This window comes from Felis catus, chromosome F2 (genome assembly GCF_018350175.1).
Source record: "Felis catus isolate Fca126 chromosome F2, F.catus_Fca126_mat1.0, whole genome shotgun sequence".
In the NCBI taxonomy this organism is placed as follows: Eukaryota; Metazoa; Chordata; class Mammalia; order Carnivora; family Felidae; genus Felis; species Felis catus.
In genome coordinates, this window is record NC_058385.1 from 29,858,673 (window position 1) to 29,874,216 (window position 15,544).

Genomic DNA, 15,544 nt, shown 5'->3' on the forward strand with positions numbered 1-15,544 from the left:
ATGCTACTTAAAATCCGTATACTAGCATTGCTATAATCGTCAATTCGTAAACCAAATATGAATTGATAGAAAAATTTAAATTCTAGGCCATTCCTCTTGCCTTATTTTACATTTTAGTATTTCTCCCTATAAAGTATTCTTTAAAATGCTTAAATAATTACTGAATACATTTGGCATTCTTGGTAAACATAGGATTTGTGGTTATGGTATTTCTTACTCTGGAAAGACTTTATTCAGGCACCAACTGCAGTTAGATTATGCAAATATTCTAATTGCTTTGAGTGGAAACGATTCTTTTTCAGAACGTTTTGTAGTAGTCCTGCTAAACAACTTAAAGTCATTATTTGGTCCTTCCTAGCCTCTAAGCTTGTTCGAAATTGAAAACGTAGCTTTGCGCAGTGGCAGTTTCGTAGCCAATGAGGTTTATCCGAGGCGCGATTATTGCTAATCGAAATTGAAAATGTAATTGGAATTATTCTTCTTTTTCAATATTATTTTTGCTGTAACTCATATCTCTCTCTTCCTCTCTCTCTCTCTCTCTCTCTCTCTCTCTACACACACACACTCACACACACACACACACGCATATACACATGGATACACATAACATATTTTATAGAGTTTTATTTATAGTTCTCTCTCCCAGGTATTTTATATATGATACATTTGTGTATCTAAGCAATTTTTTTATACTGATGAAATATCATCATCCAATACTTACAGGCTTATAGAGCCACCACGGAAGAATAAGTGAGCAAGCATTTTGTTATTTTAGAGGGTCAAACTAAGACCAATATCTAGAAATTACTGGAAGCAGATCTCAGCACAACAGAGATTATTATGGCTTTCTCCCAATCAGAACTATTAAAACATAGAAATGGCTTCTTGGTGAGGAAGTGAGGCCTCTATTAACAGAAGGACTTAAGCAGAGCCTGATTTTATTTGTATTGAGAGAATCCTAATGGGCTTTAGTTGAAGTAGAAGACATCTATAATTCCTCCAAACTCTAGGATTTTAAGATTCTTCTTTAGTTCTGAACCCAAGTCACAAATCCATATTCAGAAATGCAACTGTATAACTTTAAAGGATTTGCTAATAATATGTCTGCTCCAACAACGGCTAATTGGGTCCAGATCAGGTCTGACCAGGAATTACTGCCAAAATGTACAATTAAAAATTATACAATTTGGGTGCGGGCACCAGAGATCAAGTGTTACCTCTGAATCTGCACTGGTGACTTGAACTAGCTAGTTTCCCTCGGAGCACCGAAGTCTTAAGGCTTTGGGTTGAGAAAGATTGGGGTGTGAATGAGCTAGAGTCTTGCCCTATGAAATGAATGGCTGCAGCCACTAGCTCAGTAAAGCTTAAAGCAAAAGGAAACCTGTTACATTTCTCACAAGATTTAGTGTCACTGTTCATATTTATTGGGAAGTGATAAATGAAAGGTTTACTGAATTCTGAAGTGATTTTTATTTTAATCATTTATATCCTCACCTGCTTTCAAGTGACATATTAGATTATATAGATATTAGATAATATGAGATATTATGATTTTCTGTTCCATAACGAAACCAAACTTTTGTTTCTGTAAATATGCATTAAGAATGGTTATGTCAGCCAAAATGCAAATACGCAATGCAATAGAGTGACAGTCAATTAAAACAACATTTTTTTCCATATAGTAAATGACATAACTAACTTCCATATAGTAAGTAACATTTAAAGGGACACTAGTAAGTGACATTCTTTCCTGTTTCTAGAATCTGGTACTATTCTAGAATAGAAGAAAAGAGTTTCAGGATATAGTTCAGTGTAAGGGGTTCTTTGCAAGACTGGTTTGGGTCCGCAGCTTCTAAGAGTATTTGTTATGATGCCTCTATCAGTTGTTTGTTTGTTTTAGACTGACTAGAGTTTTTACTACTTTGTATGATGTACTGATAACATAGCTTTAGAAGTGATAATATTTTATACCATGTAACAAATACAATCAAACTTATCATAACAGAACCATACTCTTCCCCTATGAACCAAGTATAGTTTCTACTGAAAGCCAAGGGCATCAGAGCAGGTGTAGTAAAATCATTACACTTTGTTGCTGAGTCTCTTCTCACAAAAGAGGATGTCAATGACATGAGCAAGGAGACACAGCAGGTTTTTCCGGTCCTTACCCATCTGGCTGGGGTGGTACAGAATCCCTGTTTTGACTTGTACACTGGCAGATTTTATTATGCAAGCTGTGTATCTCAGCATTCGCCACAACCTTGGGGACAGCCAAGTGTCACTTTATTCCCGAGTTCATGGTGAAGAACTCACTTTACAACACAAGGAGAGCTTGGTAGTGATATGGGTTGCATCATGGTCTCTAACCCAATATTTCTTAGACAAGATCTTTCTAACCAGCTGATTAGATAGTGGCTTTGTGGCATTTGGCGTGTTCATTTTCAACAGGATGTACCTGTTTAGTACACCCACCTGGTTCCTGTCAAAGAGATGACCCAGAGAAACAAAGAAAAATCTAGAGTTTCCGGGATACAATTGAAAGCAATAGGACTATGTATCCCCTCACCCCCCAAAAGATTGTGTGGTATCTTCTCAGGAAATTCACTTAATATTATAAAGATAAAATGAATTCATCTGACATTTTCAAAGACATGTCATACTTGGGAATTTTCCAAATGTCCTGAACTAAAACAGAAGCTTTTTAATAAATGTTGGTTAAATGAAAAAAAAAAAAAAAAAGAGGGGGGGAGTTCCTTAGCTGATGTAAGTTTAGGTTAACAAACTCCTTGAAGACAAGGACTAGAATCCAGTCCACATAATTATTAGGTGGTCTAAAATTGTAGGCTGACTTGAATCAAAGGAATCTGTCTTGTGTAGAAAGCTCTGCTGGCCCTTCATTTGTGAGCGAGCAGAGTAGTCCACACATGACATATTATTTGCACAATGTCGTGTGAGGAGGGAAAGGCTGACTATGGTCCCATAGCACTTTTTCCCATTAGATGATACTAGAGTGCCACAATAATGCTGTACTTGAAACTTAGGCTTTGGAGTTGCCCCATAAGTGAGAATTAAATCTCACAAGTCTTCCTCCAACATTATTCAATCTGAGATACTTGGAGTGAAAGAGAGCACTGTTTGTAATTACACCAGGACAACACAACATCTTGACTATACAAAAAACAGTGTGCTCAATTCTGCTAACCCACCAATGCAGAAGGGCCGTTAGGAACCCCGGCTTTACCCTGAGGGATTAACTATGTCTTTTGAGGCTGCAAAATAGGTGACAAGATTTGAGATTTGTAGCACAAATATTCTTTATCCCACCTCCTCAATTAGACCCAAACCAAGATCATGGTTGCCCTCCATGGTAATACCTACTCAGCCTCCTTGTTCCTGTATGAAATCACAGCTTTTAGCCAACCCAGAAAACAAAATGTGGTTCGCTAGAAACTCAGATCGGTTTCTTATTCTTTGCTAATGTGTGAGTCACTTAACTGAGAAGCTTGTGCTGTAAAAGGAGGAATGCGGGGATACGAGAAGCAGGACAGCGCAGGGAAATGTGTGAGAGTAAAACCAACCTTTCATTACACGCTGTTGAATTTATACCTTTAAGTGTGGTCAATGCAATGTGAACAAAAAGTGTCCTATGGTGTTTACAAGTGGACGAACAAGAGGTATCCATCCTGTCGCTTGACTCCTTTAAAGCAGGGCACAGAATCAGCTTGGTGCTGTTTTGCGGGCACAGTGTATGTCTCTGAGGGGTTACAGAGTAGCTCTTCCTACCACTAAGTAAAGACGACCAGAGTTAGGATTGAGAAGGTGTCTTCAGTCAGATTTAGGTAGGCTATTAAATTCTGATGATTTTTCTTAAAAGCTAATTCAGACGAAAAGAAGCTATGGGCCTGACCCATCAGGATAAATGGCCCAGAAGCAAGCAACCCTGTGGTTTTGTAGATTTGACTTTAAAAATCGAGTCTTATGGGGATATCTGGGTGGCTCAGCCTGTTAAGCGTCTGACTCTTGATTTTGACTCAGGTTGTGATCTCATGGTTTGTGACACTGAGCCCCAAGTCGGACTCTGTGCTGTCAGTGTGGAGCCTGTATGGGATTTTCTCTCTCTCTCTCTTTCTGCCCCTTCCCTGTGCACTCTCTCTGTTTCTCTCAAAATAAATAAACTTAAAAAAATAAAAATCCAGACTTAAGGATAAATATTAATAAAGAAAAATGATCAAACTGTGTTAGAATGTGGGGGAAAATACTTAAAGTATACTACATGGAAAGTGAGACTGAAAAAATGGGGAAGTATAATTTGCAAGGGGAGAATTTGGCCTCTTCCCATGGAAAAATCTGATTTGGAGGTTTTTTGTTTTTGCAGTTTTCAAAGGGTAAAGCTACCCTTTATGAACTTGTCTGTGTGCCTGGGGCTGGATCAGCCCCAGACTTTGTATATAATTTAGTGCATATTGGGAGTGGCAGTTTGGCTGGAGCTGGGCTTGAGGAGATTGAGGTAGCTAAGGGATTTGTTTTGAGGCTGTGCTGCCTGGTAGGCGCAGTGTTTTTACTAAGATTTTGTGCTTGTCCGGGTGAGTTTACAAGCATCTTCCTGCTCTATTTCAAGATGCCCCCTTACATGTCGTGTTTTAGATCCAGAACACTTTGAATACCACCCACATGAGGCATGAAAGGGCTACGTATTTCTGCAATCCGTTGCCATGAGCTAATGGCAAATGTCATATCCCAAACTATATGTCTGGACAGTAGAAAGATCTATGTCGGCAAGCAAAATGGATTGATCTTACGCTGAGCTGAGCCACCATATCCCCTGCCTTCTTTAAAACCAACCGCATTTTATTATAACTTTAAAAAATTTTTGTAACTTCTCCTGTAACTGTTGCAATGTCTCATTTTCTCTCTATTCTCACATCCAGTTAATTTAGCAAGCACATACTTCTGATTAATTATTTAAGCAACTAGAAAGTTTTCGTGATTACCCATTTACAGGCAGGTTGGGTAGGAATCAAACTACTTTAAGTAAAAAGACAAAATTCGTAAAGTAATTCCATTTTTATACATGCTTTCATGAGAAATAATTTCATTACCAAACATAAAAGAAAACAACTTTCCACTGATGGAATGGTGGCTTGCCGTGGCTGGATATAAGTTAATCTTCCGCGTGTTCCTTAAGCTGCACAGCTTGCTGACCTTATTCTCATCTGGGAAGTTTTGCTGCCACAGACAACTGACATGATGCAGATCCTTGCTCTATCCACTTACTAGGATTTTCTTTTGGAACTGATTCCAAATGGGCTTTTCTTAAAGAATATCTGGTTTTCGGCTGGGTATGCAAAAGCATGGAAGGGCAGGACATGGAAGAATCAGGGTCAAACAACTGGTTATAAAATTTAAGAGAGAAATTAGATTGAAATAAACACGGTATCCATCCTCCCTACCCCATTCGAAGTCTTCTTTTCCAGTGAGCAGCCAGAAAAATAGCTACCTCAGGTTAATTAGAAAAAAGTCTCAATGTTGAGTACGATGAGTTTTGGAGTGAGTTTGTCCGATTTCCTGTCTTTTCTATATATTTTTATATTTTTATGGAGATATAATCAGAAATCCTCATGTAGGGAAGTGAAAGTCACTCTGATGTATCGAAACCATATGCAAGTTCTTGCATACTTTACAGCTTTGCTATTCAAAGCATGGTCCCCAAACCAGTAACAGCTTCACGGGGGGGGGGGGGGGGGTGTTAGAAATGCACGATCTTGTATCCTGCTGTGGAAACTACTGAATCTGCATTTTAACAAGATCCCTGGGTAGTTTGTTTGCACACTAAAATTTCAGAGGTATTGCTTTATAGTGTTCTCTTTGCCCATTCCCGGCCTCCTTTTTGCTTAATCTGCCCATGTACTTAGAAAAGAGTCAGTTGTCTGAACATGGATTGCTTTGCGTATTTGCTGCAATGATTGCTTTTGATGTGGTGCCCTTTCTCAACCAGGTGCAAACTTTTAGGCCACCAGTGCTTGGGGTCCTTAGGAAATGATTATGTGCTATAATCAGCTTTGTGGGAGGCACATTTATCTACTCAAACTGTAATTAGGAAGTTGTGTTTAAATAAAATTACACAATACACACCAAACTTTTGTGTGAGATTGTGGAATGTGAAGCTGACCAACTACTAACATTCATCAGAGAAAACCAAAGAGAAATACTCTGTTTCACCACTAGGTGGAAATAGAGTAATTGTGAGCATATTTTTCAGGGCCATGAACGACTACAGGAGGTAAGCTGACAGGAACCTAAGAAATCATTTGGTGTAATTCTTACCTCCTTAATTTCAGAGCTGAGAAAACTGAGTTTTGAGAGATATTAAGTGAAACTGCATCTGTCTTACAAATGGTAGGCCTCTACAGCTACAGATGGAAGAGTTGCTGGTAATTCTTGATCCTTCAACCATTTTTCATCTATATGAATAATGTGTTATTAGTCCTTCAGCATGACCAGCACAGTCACTTACATTTGTCAGGATAGGTTTAAGATAAAACTATTTTTCTTTGTCCCTAGATTATATATTTAGTAATATTTATATATTTAGTAATATGATCAATCTCAATCAAGCGGCAATGCTCCCTTTTTGCAATAAAGAGATATACTCAACTATCCCATAGAGTCATGCAAGATTTTAATCAGATTTGTTTTTACAACATTTTTGGTTTTTACATTGCATATTGGGTTCAAGTTAAGTAGCCTAGAACAGAACTTCAGTTAGCAGGTTAAGGAAGTAGTTAATGTTTTTCAGAACTTGAAATCCATTACCGTTATTTTTAAGAAAGGAAGGGAATCCGAATTTAGGGCTTGAGGGACATTAGAAACAATCTACTCCAATCTCTTTCTGTATATACATTACAGGTGAGAAACATCAGAGAACAAGGGATTAAGTGTGTCGCCCAGAGCCACAAAACAATGACCATGCCCTTCTTTGTTTCACGAGAGACTCGAGCAGGTATTTTGGCCTATATCTTTCTGTTGTTTGTTGGTGTGTGTTAACCACAAAAGGATTATTTCCACTCATTACCTCAAAGAGTGTGTTTAAAAGTTAAGTTTTAGGTAACACTTCTGTGTTCAAAAACGATTTCTTTTTTTTTTTTTTTTAATGTTTATTTCTTTTCTGAGAGAGACAGAGCATGAGCAGGGGAGGGGCAGAGAGAGAGGGAGACACAGAATCCGAAGCAGACTCCAGGCTCTGAACTGTCAGTGCAGAGCCCAACTGGGGCTCAAACTCACAAACTATGAGATCATGACCTGAGCCAAAGTCTGATGCTTAACCAACTGAGCCACCCAGGTACCCCTAAAAATGATTTCTTAAGTAGTTATGTATTAAATACCATTTTCCTTTTGATATTTCTGTAACATGGTTGATTATGACAATCTAAATATTAGTATTCCAGGACAGAGTCCTGGTCATTATCACCATGTTCTATACAAAAATGGATAAAACATGTTGAATCAGCACATCAAGCATGCAAGTCCAAACACACAGGAGCCGCCTCCCCAGGAGGCAGGGGCAGCAGGTTGTCCTGAGTGTTTGGAAGCCGCCATTTGGATCGCTGACTGAGCAAATGGCCTGTTCAGCTGCCCTCGGAACTTGAACATCTTCCAGCAGAATAGCCTCAGGTGTGGGACATGTGGGCTCTTAATGGCACAACGATGTGGCCTGAGTCATTCAGTAGTAACATGGTACCACAAGGAAAACTGGGGTGACCCTACAATGAGGGCAGGGACTTGAAATAAAAGGGATATAGTGCAGGGGAGTAAATGTTGTGAGGCATGTTGAGAAATGACCAATCTCAGATTTCAGTTTGTTGAGGATGTACATGAACCAGTATCTTGGTGTGGTTCTCCATGAACTCTTAGCTCCATGAGCAGTCAGCTACAGGCAGCCAGGCACCATCCTGTTCCACAAGGTCTGCAGTGAGGACTGGACAGGGATCTGTCCACTCTGCAAACATTCCCTGCCTTATGTCCTCTTTCAAACAATTGAAATAACACTTGCAAAAATTTAGTGGAGCTCAGAGTTAATGGATGTAAAGTAGCCAGGAAGCAGGGTGCCTGGGTGGCTCACCAGGTTAAGCATCAGGTCATGATCTCCAGGTCTGTGTGAGTTCGAGCCCCACATTGGGCTCTGTTGTGCTGACAGCTCAGCACCTAGAGCCTGCTTCAGATTCTATGTCTCCCTGTCTCTGCGCCTCTCCCGCCACTCCCTGCTCACTCTCTTAAAAATAAACCTTAAAAATTTTTTAAGTAAAAAAAAAGTATGGGGAAGCATAGCATCTAGCACAAGCAGACACGCAGTAAATGGACCTTATCTCCATCACGGCAGCTGGCCTCGCTGTGTGGCAACTTTCTTACCTCATCCGAACTCACTCCCACAGGACCTGGGATCACAAAGTCAAATACTGCGACAGGTAGACTTTGAAAAGTAGAACATTCTACACAACACATACAGGGTGTTATTATAATTAAAGGCAACGAGGAAACGCGCTGGAGTCTCAATTCTTGGGAGTCTGAGGACAGACTATGAAGGGCTCACTCAGCTGGGAATAGAAACGAGTGACATTCTTGAATGGTTACCTTTAATAGCAACGACAGTCACTTCAACTGAAACTTCTTAAGGAGTTGTAGTTTGTAAACTGAACCTCCTAGGACATCTTCCCCTGCCCTGTACCTTCTGATTAAATCGTCTAACTCAAATCTAACTCACCGGCCCTGAGGCCCAAACTGGGCATGGGTGGAGGAGACTGGGGGGGGGGGGGGCGGTGGCCCGAAGAGGGGGAGAACAGATTCTCTCAGGAAGGTATGGGATGTGGGTTAGTCCGCTAAGAGCAGAGACGAGGTGGGTAAAGAACTCTATCGCTCAGCCAAACCACCACCTATCAACCAATTTCTGCCGCCCAAGCCCTGCTCGGGCTAGTGGATTCTTTAGGGTATTTCGAAGGAAAAAGAGTGGCGGCCTGCAGGGAAAACGGCGCGGCCCAACAGAGGTGGGACCGGGCGCCCCGGTGGCCCCTCTGGCTTCCCGGCCATGCGGAGGCGCTGGAACGTGCAGGCGCCGGCGTCCGGGGCGGCGTGGGGCGCGCCGGGCGAGTTCCCGCTTGCAGGAAGCGCCGGGGGTGGGGGTGGGGGGAGCCCCCGCCATCCTACCTCGGTCCCCGGGCAGGTGGAACGGGTTCGCATTTGGCGACCCGGGGAGAGAGGCCCTGGGGGCGTGCGGGGGGGGGGGGGGGCGGGGCGGGAGCAGGCGAGGCGCGTCTCTCATTGGCCTCTCGGTGCCGCCCGGCACGCGCCGCTTTTATAAAGCTGCCACGGTTGCCGGCAGGTCGCAAGCCACGCTCCTGACGCCCCGCTCGGCTCCGCTCGCTCAGCACGCCCGCCCGCCAGCGCCCACCATGGCCACCCTTCAGCAGTTGGTAGGAAGATGGCGCTTAGTGGAGAGCAAAGGCTTTGACGAATACATGAAGGAAGTAGGTGAGGCTCCCGGCCGTGCGGCGCCTGTAACGTGGCGAGCGTGTGTCTGTTCCTAGGTCCCCTTCAGCGTGCTGAGCCCAGCGGCGGGGCGTGTTCGGCTGTACCCCCTGTACACCCATGCATCTCCCATCACCCTCCCCCCCCCCCACCACGTGGGCAAGCAGCCCGGAGAGCAGCGCGCGCCTGCCGCCCGCCTGAGGATTCTCGACACGTTCTGTCTCCTGGGCCTCCCGGCTCTGCTTTCCCCTAGTCCACGCGGCAGCCACCCGCACTGCTTCTTGCCCTTGAGCGCGCTCCTCTTCCTCCCACCCCAGGCTTCACTTCTTTCGACCGCCTTCGGGCTGCCCCCGTAACTTTTCCCTGTTTTTCTCTTCCCGCTACTCCTCCTCCGTCCCCCCGCCACCATCCCGCCTCTCCCAGTCGCCCCGTCGTGGCGGCACCCACTCCTTTCCCACCTTGCGCCGGCACTGCCTCCTCTTTTGTGGCTAGATGGAGCACGGGTTCCCCCACCCCTGCTCTCCTCCACGGGGGCGCGGTTCCCCGCAGAAGCCCTTTGGAAGGTCCGATTGGGGCTGCCGCTTCAGCTTTCGTTCCGCCCTCGGCTGCCTCTCCCTAAACCTGCCGGGCGCTTGGGTTTGGCACGGGCATCCTCGTCCCCCGCCCTCTTCCCCCATACCGCGCGGCGCTGAGAGGCGTGGCGCTGGCGACACCGACCTCGTGCTGGCGGTGCTGGCGCTGGCCGCCCTGAGCGCCGCGGTGGGCGGGTGGCCTGTGCCAGGGAAACGGCGAGGCCTGCTGAGCCCGGGGCGGGGCGGGTACCCTCCGCTGCCCTGCCCTCTGCGTGTTGAGGGTGAGGGGGTTTCACTGGAAAACCGCAGTCAAGCTGCAGAGCCCTCCTGCGGCTGCTTGCCAGCTGCTTGCCAGATGGGTGTGGCCCTGCAGAAGCCCTGGACTGCTTGCAGCCTTCCAGGAGTATGAGCCTCCGGAGGAAGATTCCAGTTTTCCCTCTCACTCTGAACTGTACTTGATTCTCTATTATTGTCCTTTTCTAGGCCAGTGGCAACGAGTATGCTCCTTGACACAATGGGTGGATTAGCAAACAAAAATGGACCTTTGTGGCAGGCCACTAGGGAGCTACTATGGAGTGGGATCGAATCCTATAGCGTGGATCTTATCTGGAAAGGGGCTTCCTTTCTGGTGTAAAAATTACTACAAAGACCCTCTATTGAGACCTAGTCCTCCTGGCACTTCAGAAACACTCCTTCTTAGCCTTTATCCAAGACGATGACAGCTTAAGCTGGTTCTGTGGTGAATCTTGAGTGTATTTATGATGCTGTGAGTAAAACTGGAATGCACTATTTTGGTGTGTGTGCTGTAAGTCTATCTAGATCAAGAGAACTCTGGAGAAAGCCATTCATTCATATCCAGGAAATGTGTGTGTGTGTGTGTTCACTTGTGTGAGGACCACATAATGCCATTTCTCTGCCCATTGAAAGTGAATGTGTTTACCAGATGGTTTATTTCCAGGGTTCTAGAGTCATGAAGGTTGTCAAGGCTCAGTTCCTTAGGGGGCAGTCAGGGTGTGGGAAGAGCAGAGCCCTTTGTCCAAAGTGAGAATAAATAATCACTCACTAACAACACAAGGCACCAGCCCCCAAAATGGCAAAAGAGAACGCACCAAGAAGACATTGCAAGCCTAGTTGAATTTTTAATCATCAAGCCAGTGATTTTTGCTTAGGTTGTGTTCTCGTCTGTGAAACCAGGGTTTGGCCTAGATCTAAGTTTCCTTGTAAATGTTAACGTTAAGGAGAAATACATAGATTATAAATTCAATATGATATCAATATAGTAATTGAGTTATACAGCTCTGAAATGTTTACTGTTTTTGAGGGTAAATTTTTCCCAGTTTATTAGCATCATGATTGTGGAGTTAACTCTTCAAAAACTCTTGTGACATTTGAATAGAGTTGATTTGGATTTTGTGTAGTTATTAGTCAAAGATTTATCCAGGGCCTTGGATGTGTCAGACTGTGTGCTAGAGTCCTATAATACAACATTTGGCAGAATTGAGTAGATAGTTTTAGCAATCCAGATTTCTTCCCTGACTTTCTGAAGGCCAGCATAGCATGGTGGCCAAGAGCTGAGATTTAGAGCCAAACTGTCTGTTCTTTTGGTTCCCAGCTCCATCACTTCCTAGCTGAATGGGCTTCGGTAAGTAACTTCAGTGCCTCACTCTTTCCTCTTGTAAAATGGAGACAGTGCTACCTCTCACACAGTTGTTGCAAGGCTTCCTATTAATCAATACATGTTAAGTGCTGGCACATGGTAAGCACTGGATTTGTGTTTACACTTGTTATTGAGAAGTGAATAAGTGAAAATATGTAGAACATAGCAACTGCAGTTGAATTACTCTATTTGTTATGTAAACCATAGCCTTGGTCTTCCTGTTATTTAACATGGGGTAACATTCTACAGGAGTGGGCATGGCTCTGCGAAAAGTGGGTGCAATGGCCAAACCAGATTGTATCATCTCTTCTGATGGCAAAAACCTCACCATAAAAACTGAGAGCACTCTGAAAACAACACAGTTCTCATGTAACCTGGGAGAGAAGTTTGAAGAAACTACAGCTGATGGCAGAAAAACTCAGGTCAGTCATAACTTAACAAAATCCATTCTAGACTTAACAAAGTCCATTCTAGACTTCTAGAATGATAGATTGTATTAATAATAGTCTTACTGTTTATGAGCAAAACTTAATGAAAAAGTCAAACTAGTTTATGAACTGAGTTTGACAAATTAGTGAAAGTACCAGCTTCATAACTTAGTGTATTTTGGAAAAATAGTTTAAGAAACATGAGAGAATGAGTGTCTCTTATAGGGGTCTAGATTGAAAAGCATAAACTATATTATGAATAGAGTCGGTATGGGTTAATGAAGTGGATCCAGAAAGGAAAAGATGAAAAAATGTTGATTAAGGAAGTTATGAGTCATGGAAACTCTTCTTGTAACACACTTTGGAAGATTAAAAAGTGTTATTTTTGCAGACTGTCTGCACCTTTACAAATGGCGCATTGGTTCAACATCAGGAATGGGATGGGAAGGAAAGCACAATAACAAGAAAATTGGAAGATGGGAAATTAGTAGTGGTAAGTGCCGATCTCCTTATTAGCACTCATAGTTCACTTAATTGTTCAATATCACTGATCATGAACATGAGAACTTTAGATTTTGCAAATCAGGGCTTTAGTTTGCCATACACACATCATAAGCAAAATAATGGGTTCTAGCTTTTCAAACCCAGGAATTTTAGAATGTATTTTCTGGGGTGCCTGGATGGCTCAGTCAGTCAGATTTCCAACTCTCGATTTTGGCTCAGGTCATGATCTGATGGTTTGTGAGATGGAGCCCCACTTGGGGCTCTGTATTGGGCATGGAGCCTGCTTAAGATTCCTCTTCACTTTGCCCCTCCCCCACGTGCATGCGCGCATTTTCTCTCTCTCTCTCTCTCTCTCTCAAAAAAAACCAAACCATTTTCTCCATCTATGAAGTAGATTACAAAGTTTCATAAGATGCTGACCCTAGTATTGAACTACTACCATTGTTCTGGGATGCATGACTAACCTAATTCTTTAATATCGTTCTTCTAGGAGTGCGTCATGAACAATGTCACCTGTACTCGGGTCTATGAAAAAGTAGAGTAAAAATTCCATCATCATTTGGACAGGAATTAGCTGTGAGGATGAACAAGCTCAGTTCAATGAGCAAATCTCCATATGCTTTTTTTTTTCATCACTGTGTTCAATTATCTTTATCACAAACATTTTACATGCAGCTATTTCAAGTGTTGATTTAATTAGGATCATCCCTTTGGTTAGTAAATAAATGTGTTTGTGCTATGCCAGTGTTGTATGCTTTTTTAAATTTCATAGGAAATTAGTGGTGAATTTTATTAGGTATGAATTGAATAAATTCTGGAGTAGTCTTAAGGGTCCTAAATTGAGATAAATTTTAGTAAGTTATATAGAGAACTACTTCTGTGGCAGATACACTACCAATCATTTAAGCTTGCCCTACACTATTAGAACTTTGTATCAACTCAAAGATCTTAAATTTCTGGCAAAGACTATTCTCATTAAAAATTGTTACATAATCTTTATAATTTAAATATTAGAATAAAAGTTAAATTACCATCATTGACCAATGATTATACTTTTAACGGTGCACTTATAGCTATTATTCAGGAATTCTGCAACCCCAAATTCTCTTAACTAATTTTCTGAGGACGTGCCATGTGCCAGGCAGTGATCTAACTGTTGAGGCATATCTGGGTACAAGGGCCAATCATTGTCCCTGAGAAGAAACACCAACTTTGGAAGAACACAATCTGCTCATTAACAAAAGCCATAGAAGTAACAGAGTTCTAAAATGCTGCCTGTGTATCTATATAAAGAATAACCAGAATTCTGACGAACCCCTGTTCTAGTTCTCAAACCCGAATACAAACATCTGCAGTTCACATTTGGAGAAATAGCTTGTAGACATTGGGCTAAAGCTTTGTATGCATGATAGCCGAGGTAACACTTCAAGGAAGTAGTACCATTATCTCAATTCTGTAAATAAGAAAACAGGTTCGACTAGCGAATCTGTTAAAGGATATAGGAAGTAGTAGTGCTGGATTGGGAACCTATATCTTATAGAGTATACTCCATGTTCAGTCATTCTGCAACACTGCCTCTTATCAGCTTGTATTAAGATCCCAAGTCTATAAAGTCCCTCAAATGTAATAATTGAGACCTGCGAAACCACCCTCCATGTGTTGAAATGTTAGCTGGTAAGAATCTTCAGAATTGCTGAAAACTTGCAGTCAGGGAAAGAGCTCAGCTCACTGACATTCTAGCCCTGTGCTGTCCAATATGGAACCCTAAGGGGCGCGGGGTGGCTCAGTTGGTTAAGTGACTCACTCTTGATCTCAGCTCAGGTCATGATCTCATGGTTAAAGAGATAGAGCCCTGAGTTGGGCTCTGTGCTGATGCCTGCTTGGGATTCTCTCTGTCCCTCACTCTCTGCCCCTCTCTCACACTCTTGCTCTCTCTCAAAATAAAATAAGCAAAAAAATATACATGTAGCCATGAGCCACAGATGGATGTTGAGGACTTGAAATGTGGCTCATCTCAGTTGAGATGTGTTGAAAGTGAAATACATATTGGATTTCAGACTTGATACAAAAAAAGGTTAAATTCCTCTTTTTTAAAATATTGATTGCAAATTGAAATAACATTTTGGATATAGTTGGTTACCTAAATATTCTAAATTAAAAAAAACTAATTTTACCTGTTTCTTACTTTTTCTTAACGTGTCTAGGGGAAAATTTTAAATTATGTGTGCTAGCATTTTTGTGTCTGTGTTTTTTTATTGGATGGTGCTGCTCTAAACTTCCTTTTCTATTTGAATTTCCATCTTGCTTATTTTAGTCTTCATGCTAGAGTTCCTCTTCCATCCTCTTTTTCAACTTCGAACAATAGTATACACTTATACAACTCTCTCTGAACCAGACCCTGGACCAAGTACCATAAAAGTTTTTGTAGTTCTTAGAACCACCCTAGATTATGTTCATTAACAATTGTTTTCTGCATTTAGATGGAACTAAAGCTCAGAGTCTAGGTAATGGTCCCAAGCCATACAGTGGATACAAGTCAGAGAACACATAGGAGCACACGTTTATCTAACTGTAAAGCCTGTGCTTCTAGCCACCCGGCTCTAATGCCTACACTGCCTCAGTTTATGGACTGTGGAGTATTGCTTGCAGGATAGTAGGCTCATGTACCTTACATGGGTACTGTTCACATTTTGGGTGAGAGAATTTTCTACTGTGCTGGCAGATGGCAAGCATCCTACGACTTCGCATCCTAAGATCATGGCCACAGAATGCTCATGGCACCCATCAGCCTACCCCAAACATCCCATACACTTCCATATGTCCTATAAGGGTATGTACCATACCCGGTTGAGAACTACTGGATA

General features: G+C 42.5%; 1 protein-coding gene and 1 pseudogene across 1 annotated transcript; both read left to right on the top strand.

Moving 5' to 3' along the window:
- The first annotated feature begins 387 nt into the window (after positions 1-387).
- On the top strand, positions 388-516 carry LOC111558622 (annotated as a pseudogene).
- An 8,846-nt stretch (positions 517-9,362) lies between these two features.
- On the top strand, positions 9,363-13,424 carry FABP5 (fatty acid binding protein 5). The gene is made up of 4 exons (XM_003999920.6): positions 9,363-9,522; positions 11,998-12,170; positions 12,568-12,669; positions 13,171-13,424. The coding sequence occupies exons 1-4, from the start codon at positions 9,444-9,446 to the stop codon at positions 13,222-13,224; spliced, it is 408 nt and encodes a 135-aa protein (XP_003999969.1). The 5' UTR covers positions 9,363-9,443; the 3' UTR covers positions 13,225-13,424.
- Positions 13,425-15,544: the final 2,120 nt, after the last annotated feature.